General features: G+C 56.8%; 1 protein-coding gene across 6 annotated transcripts in view; it reads left to right on the forward strand.

The window, feature by feature from the left end:
- Positions 1 to 7089, forward strand: part of SLC45A3 (solute carrier family 45 member 3) — a 19065-nt gene extending 11976 nt beyond the window's left edge. For all 6 annotated transcript variants that reach the window (XM_023538288.1, XM_011372979.2, XM_011372978.2 and 3 more), the window contains 4 exons: positions 634 to 1028; positions 1807 to 2592; positions 2827 to 3092; positions 5328 to 7089. In XM_023538288.1, coding sequence (XP_023394056.1) covers positions 857 to 1028; positions 1807 to 2592; positions 2827 to 3092; positions 5328 to 5765 — 1662 coding nt within the window. In that variant the 5' untranslated portion in view covers positions 634 to 856 and the 3' untranslated portion in view covers positions 5766 to 7089. The remainder of the gene's footprint in view (positions 1 to 633; positions 1029 to 1806; positions 2593 to 2826; positions 3093 to 5327) is intronic.
- Positions 7090 to 7339: the final 250 nt, after the last annotated feature.

The following is a 7339-nucleotide window of genomic DNA, read 5'->3' on the forward strand; positions in this document are numbered from 1 at the left end:
GGGGTGGGGCGGGGGGGGAGCGGGGCTAAGGGAGACGGTTTCAGGCCCAGGTTCATCCAGGGGAGCGCTCTTTCTGTGGTGTCTACGAGAGTTTCAAACCCAACCCAACAAACCACAGCCTCTCCTCTTTTCCCCCTTGGCCTTGGCCTTGGGGGTGGGTGTTGTAGTGCAATGTGGCTCATGGCCAGGCCACCCGGAATAGGAAGTGCTGCTCTTAACAAAGGAGAATTGAGCAGCCCAGCTTTGGGAAATAGAGGGAGAAAAGCAAACAAACCTGGCCTGACAGAGGGTCTCCAGGGTTCCTTGATAACAGGGCCTAGGGATCTGAGAATTTAGTTGGTTTGATTTTTTTCTATACTAGCAGGTGAGGACAATTCAAAGATATTCCAAGACACAGAATAACCAACATCTGTTTGGCTCTAGAGTGTGCTGAGGTTTAAAAATCGTATTTACCTTATTAATTATGTCAGCCTTAGGCTAATATTAACATATATTTCCTGACTGAGCAGGAGGGGGTGGCAGGGCCACACCATCAGCCTGGGAGTGAACAAGATTAGGAGAATTCAGAGCCGATCTTAGACCTGGTTCCCAGGACTTAACACTCAGTGTGTTGGATTGTTCCTGCCTTTTTAGGATCTGAGTGCTATATCCCCCACCGAGGCACCCCATGGCAGCAGGCATTTAGCATGGGCTGAGAAGCTGGACTTGCACGGAAGGCTGGCAGAAATGGCCTCCTGGCTGGGTCCTAGGCAGTTGGTGGCAGCAAAGAGAAGTGGCCTGAGCATCTGGAGCAGGGCTGGGACGAAACAGCGCTGGAGTGAGTGACCAGGCCGGAGCCCTACCTGCCTGACCCACCATGGTCCAGAGGCTGTGGGTGAGCCGCCTGCTGCGGCATCGGAAGTCCCAGCTCCTACTGGTGAACCTGATGACCTTCGGCTTGGAGGTGTGCCTGGCCGCAGGTATCACCTACGTGCCACCCCTGCTGCTGGAGGTGGGGGTTGAAGAGAAGTTCATGACCATGGTGCTGGGTGAGTCACCACATCCTCCTGCCCTCCTGTTCCAGGTACATGCTGCCTAGAAGTAGAGCAACCGTGTCTCTGCCCAAAGAGCTGCTCGGAGGGAGGGGCGGCTGTCTGCTGGGTAGGCATGGCTGGGGACAGGGGCGACCCTGGGGCCCAAGAGGAAGAACAGAGTACAGGGACATGCCCTGGTCACCGCAACAGCCCTGACTCCTGCACAACGACTGGCCCGGAGGCAACAGTGGAGCAATGCCCTTTCCGCTTTGTCTAGCTCTTTATAGTTTATGTCATTTAATGCTAGTAACAAGCCTTCGAGCTTATCCGGTCCACAGAGGAGATCTGTAAGAGGCCAAGTGACTTTGCTAGGCTGTACGGCTAGCTGCTGGTTAGTAAGATCGGTCTCCCAGCCAGGGCTCTTTCTTACCCATGGGTAAGTGGTCACCATCGTGTGACTCCAGGAAGAGGGGCCTCTGTCTGGGTTACAGGCTCTGGAGTCAGACGGCCTGCTGAAGCTCTGCCTCCCACCCTCCCTAGCTCTGTGCCTGGACAAATTTATCACTTAACAGTTATTCTATGCCTCTTTTCCCATCTTAAAACGGGGCATTAGTGATCCTAGCTATGAGGAATAACTTAGAGTCCCTGTGAAGAACTCAGCACGGTGTCCAGTCAGGACTGGTCCTCCCTCTGATAATATCATGGCCATTTCCATCCTTCTCAAGGTCAGTCCCCCCTCCCCTGCCCCTCAAGAGCCTCAGCCTCTGGCTCATACTACTTGCCCTTCTTGCAGGCATCGGTCCAGTGCTGGGCTTGGTCTCGGTCCCACTCCTAGGCTCAGCCAGTGATCACTGGCGTGGGCGCTATGGTCGCCGGAGGCCCTTCATCTGGACCCTGTCCCTGGGCGTCCTTCTGAGCCTCTTGCTCATCCCGAGGGCTGGCTGGCTTGCCGGTCTGCTGTGCCCGGATGCCAGGCCCCTGGAGTTGGCACTGCTGATCCTGGGCGTGGGGCTGCTGGACTTCTGTGGCCAGGTGTGCTTCACTCCACTGGAAGCCCTGCTCTCTGACCTCTTCCGGGACCCAGACCACTGTCGCCAGGCCTTCTCCGTGTATGCCTTCATGATCAGCCTCGGGGGCTGCCTGGGCTACCTCCTGCCTGCTATCAACTGGGATGCCAGCGCCCTGGCCCCCTACCTGGGCACCCAGGAAGAGTGCCTCTTTGGCCTGCTCACTCTCATCTTCCTCACTTGTGTGGCAGCCACGCTCTTTGTGACTGAAGAGGCCGCGCTGGGCCCAGCCGAGCCAGCAGAAGGGCTGTCGGCCGCCTCTGGGCCACCCCGCTGCTGCCCAGGCCGTGCTCGCCTGGCCTTCTGGAACCTGGCCGCCCTGTTTCCCCGGCTGCACCAGCTCTGCTGCCGCGTGCCACGCACCCTGCGCCGCCTCTTCGTGGCTGAGCTGTGCAGCTGGACGGCGTTCATGACCTTCACACTGTTTTACACGGACTTCGTGGGCGAAGGGCTGTACCAGGGGCTGCCCAGGGCTGAACCAGGCACCGAGGCCCGGAGACGTTACGATGAAGGTAAGGCCCGGTGGCGGGGGGCTGTTGTGGGTGCTGCCCTCCAGGGGAGGCTCAGGCACAGGGAGATGCCCACCCCCTGTGCCTGGGCCGGTAGCTGTGCATCTGCGCACCCCGGTTTTCCCATCAGGAAAATGGGCCCAACTGCGCGTGTGGCCCCTAATCTAAGGTCCCCCGTTGCATTGGGCTCCTCCTCCCTCCCTGTCTGACCTCCTCTTTCCCCACCTTTCTGTCCAGGGGTCCGGATGGGCAGCCTGGGGCTGTTTCTGCAGTGTGCCATCTCCCTGCTCTTCTCTCTGGTCATGGACCGGCTCGTGCAGAGATTCAGCACACGGGCAGTCTACCTGGCCAGTGTGGTGGCTTTCCCGGTGGCTGCTGGCGCCACGTGCCTGTCCCACAGCATGGCTGTGGTGACCGCTTCAGCCGCCCTCACGGGGTTCACCTTCTCTGCCCTGCAGATCCTGCCTTACACGCTAGCCTCCCTCTACCACCGAGAGAAGCAGGTACTCGTGCTGGATGCTACACTGAACAATGCTGGTGTGGGGGTTGGAGTGGGGCTTGCCAGCCCAGACCTGGCATCAGGCAAGAGAAGCTGGGGAAGGGCATTCTTTGATCAGAGAGGAAGCCCATGTAGCCCCGGGGTCAGAGACGTGGGCTGCGGAAGGAGGGTGTAGATTATACTCTGGGAATGACTTCCTGGTGTCAGGACTGTAAAGCACTTGAGTGGATGATTACAGGAAACATGAAATCCTTCTCTGGGAATCCTGAAGAATCAGGCTAACAGAAGCCCTCAGTCTGGGGTGGGCTGTTCCATGCAGAGGCAGGGGGCTGGATCGGATGACCTCTGGGGCCTAGCTTCAGAAGGTGGTGAGTAGGAATGGCCTGATGCTGGCAATACCTCTCCTTATTCAGGGAGAGGCAGGGAGAAGCATTGTCACTGACCCGTGCCTGCTTTGGTCTCCTAGATGGAAAAGGCTCCTTAGTGTCTCCTCTACTGGTTTATCTTCCTTTTCTGTCTAATTCTCTCTTTTTAAAAATTTTTATATTATTTTTTTCAATTATAGCTGACATACAATATTAGTTTCTGGTGTACAACACAGTGATTAGACATTTATATGCCTTATGAAGTGATCACTCCGATAAATTCAATTCTCCTTTGCCTCTGTCCCCTTCCCCTACCCCCACGGCAGATCTCTGCGTCTGACGCTCCTGACACTGCTCACCTGGGCACTGTGTAAGTCGGGGGGCCTCACACTAACCAGCCCCTCCGGGGGCTCCCTCCTCAGGGAGGCCTCCTGACCTAGGCTGTGTGATCACTTCTGTCTACTGGCCTCACTGAGCTGCAGCCCTGGGTGCAGAGCGCTGCCCAGACAGGCAAGAAGTTGGGTTGTCCTGAGGGGCGAGGCAGGCCAGCCCTCAGCTTCCATGCTGTCAGGAAGATGTGTCTCTGCCCTTGTAGGTTGTGAGTGGGGTAGCAGAGAAACACAGCTGCGAGGCTGGTTAACCCACTGGGTATCTGCAGGGGTAGCAGGAGGGCCCGGGTTCTTGGTGTCAGTATGCCGATAACCTTTGTCGACCTCCACTCTTCTGCTGCTCTGGCCGAGGGTTGGGGGCTGCTGTCCGGAGGCCACACTTGGGCACATACACTCGTGCCAGGGAATGCGCTGGGGCTGGTCCTCCCCTTGGACTGAGGAGCGTGTCTGTCTCCAGGAGCCTCTCCAGGCCACAGCCTCACTGGTCTTTCCTGGGGTGGCGGGCAGGAAGGTAAGGTCCTGGGAGGCTCACTTCAGCAGCCATTGATGGCACGCTTGGCCTTGCGTCCCGCCTGTGCCTGCCTTTGCCCACCTCCATGAGCCACGGGCTCCCCTGGGGTCAGGGCTGAGCTCGGCCGTGACTCTCAGCTCTAACACAGCCGACAGCAGAACTCTTCTGGGTTGGGCACTAGTGGGCATGGGACAGTCCGATAGGTTGTAGCCTCGTCCTTAAATAGGAGGCTCAGGCTGCTGTGACCAGGGCAGGGCCAGGTCACTCTGATCTGAGGCAGACAGTGAGAGGGCAGGGAGAAGGACTTCAATGTTAGCACAGCCCGGCTGTGGTCAGGAGGAGCGTGATTATTCCTGCTCCTCTCTTCCTCGAGGGTGGGTCTGCCTCCCGGGCCCTCCCCTCAGACTTCACAGGAGGGCAGCCACTCCAGTCAGGGCCTGTGCCCCAGTGGGAGCAGAGCTTCTCTCTGAGGAGCATGATGGGGATTTCCTGATGGCCAAGTGGTGGGGTGCAGGAAGGAGGAGGGGTAGGGGAGCCTGCGGGGGCGGGGGACAGGTGGGGGCCCAGCCTTGGGTTTTACTCGTCTGTTCTTCCATGTCTCTTCCCCGTCTTCATTCATTCTGTCCGTCTTTCCCTTTCCCTTGGGGTCTGTTCTCTCCCAGCCTGCAGAGCTGTCTGTCTGCCACCCACCTGTTCTAGGAGAGGCGAGAGGAGACCCAGACTTCTGGTTTCAGATCTGTCCCATCCCTGCCCTACCCGCTTCTCCCACTGCTGAGGAGGGTCCTGACTAGACCCAGACCAAGCGGGGTCTGCTCAGTTTTCTGACTCGCTGCCTGGTTTTCATTAGGGCCCATTGCCTGGTTTCTTCCAGCCCCAGTGATAAAAGGCCAGGGCCTGTTCTCATAGCTGGGGCATCCCGTGCCCGGGTACACACCTGTCCTCGCCCTCTTTTCTTTCCTTTGTCCCTTCACCAGGTGTTCCTGCCCAAATACCGCGGAGACACTGGAGGTGGTGCCAGCGAGGACAGCCTGACGACGAGCTTCCCGTCGGGCCCCAAGGCTGGATCCCCCTTCCCCAGCGGACATGTGGGTGCTGGAGGCAGCGGCCTGCTCCCATCTCCGCCCACGCTCTGTGGGGCCTCTGCCTGTGATGTCTCCATGCGTGTGGTGGTGGGTGAGCCGCCCGAGGCCAGGGTTGTTCCAGGCAGGGGCATCTGCCTGGACCTTGCCATCCTGGACAGTGCCTTCCTGCTGTCGCAGGTGGCCCCATCCCTGTTTATGGGCTCCATTGTTCAGCTCAGCCAGTCTGTCACTGCCTATATGGTGTCAGCTGCAGGCCTGGGTCTGGTTGCCATTTACTTTGCTACACAGGTAGTATTTGACAAGAGCGACTTGGCCAGATACTCAGTGTAGAGTACTTCCTACCCAATGAGGGAGGGCCTGTCTTATTGGGTCCCAGCTCCCCATTTTCTAGGCTCCAGGTACCCTCCTAGGGCTGCAGGGCTGGTCTCCCAGTGTTTATTGCTGCCAAAGTGGTATGACTCTCTGTTGCCACCCTGTGGCAGTAAGGTGCATAGCTGCACAGATACAGCACTGGGGCTTCCCTCCCACCTCTGCCCAGTCTTAAGGGCTGGCTGACTGGTACCTCTCCGAATGGTCTTCAGTCTGGACTTCTACAGGGAGAGAAGGGTGGGGCATTTGGTTAGTGCCATGCACTGGAATGCAGGACTCTAGGGAGATTATCCAGGCTCAGGGTCAACAGCTAGTATCCTGGTCAAGACATACCCAGAGAAGGGGTTTGGGGAGCTGAGTAAACTCAATCACCAGGTCTCCCATCTCCAAGCCCCCTTATCTTGTAGGATTCCCCATATGTTGCTCTTGCATGGGAGTTTCTAGTGTGGAACTCTCCTCCACAGCATTTGAAAGTATGAAAGTTACTTGGGGGGCTGAGTCCTGAGGGAGAAGATGCTGCCTGGCCCCACAGCACTGCCTGTTCATTGATTTCCCCAGCCCTACATTTTATCAGGACATGGTTTATTGGCCTCTGTGTCGCCATCATAGGGACACGGGCCTTTAAATATTTAAGTTATTTATTTAAATAGAGGGAAATTGATTCCCAGCTCTGCCATGCTGGTGTCTAGGAGGTGACGACCCCAACAACTGGGTCCCCTGAGGTGGCTGGTTATTGGGCTAAGCATTGCCAGAATCTCCTCCTAGAGTGACTGGTCTGGCCCCAAAACTGCCTAGCCCAGGAGCTTGGAAGCTCCACTCACCCCAACTCCTCTTATCCAAGGTCGGGGGAAGGTGGAGGGTAGGGATCCAGGTCTTAGCAGCCTTCCTGGTCTCCCATCCTCTCTTGGCCCAGCCTGCCCCCACCCCAGTCCCCTCTGCTCCCTCTAGGACTAGGCTGATGAAGAAGCTGCCCACCCCCCACCTTTCCCCACTGGCTCCATAGCCCTCTCTTAGGGGCTGTTCTGGAACCGGAAGCACCCAGTGTAGCTCCTCGAACCTTTATCTGTCTCAGCCCCCAGGGCATATCTGTGCTTGGCAACTCTGGCACAAAATCTCAGGAGCACCCCTTGCCTGGGCTAAGGAGGTCTTATCTCTGCAGGGGGTTTAAGTGCCATTTGCAATAATGTCATGTCTTATTTATTTAGGGGAGTAAATATTTTATACTGTATGTGATCAATCAGAGTATAATGTTTATGGTGATGAAATTAAAGTCTTATATGTTTAATTGGTCTATTTTTATCTTTCTGCTGGAGAAGGACCAGATCTCTCAAAAATTATCCTCTACTGCTCAATCTGTCCCTTGGTTTTGGCAGCTTCAGTTCCTAGAGCCACCAGCAGATGGAGCCATAGACCAGCACTCTGCTATCCTTTGGCGGTTGGGTGTGGTTGTGCCACCCACCATCCCCTGGATTGGGGAGTTTTTTCGAAATGTGGAGAGAGGGACAGGGGAGAGGGACAGGGGTGGGAAGAATATA

Source organism: Pteropus vampyrus, unplaced genomic scaffold (genome assembly GCF_000151845.1).
Source record: "Pteropus vampyrus isolate Shadow unplaced genomic scaffold, Pvam_2.0 Scaffold217, whole genome shotgun sequence".
Classification (NCBI taxonomy): Eukaryota; Metazoa; Chordata; class Mammalia; order Chiroptera; family Pteropodidae; genus Pteropus; species Pteropus vampyrus.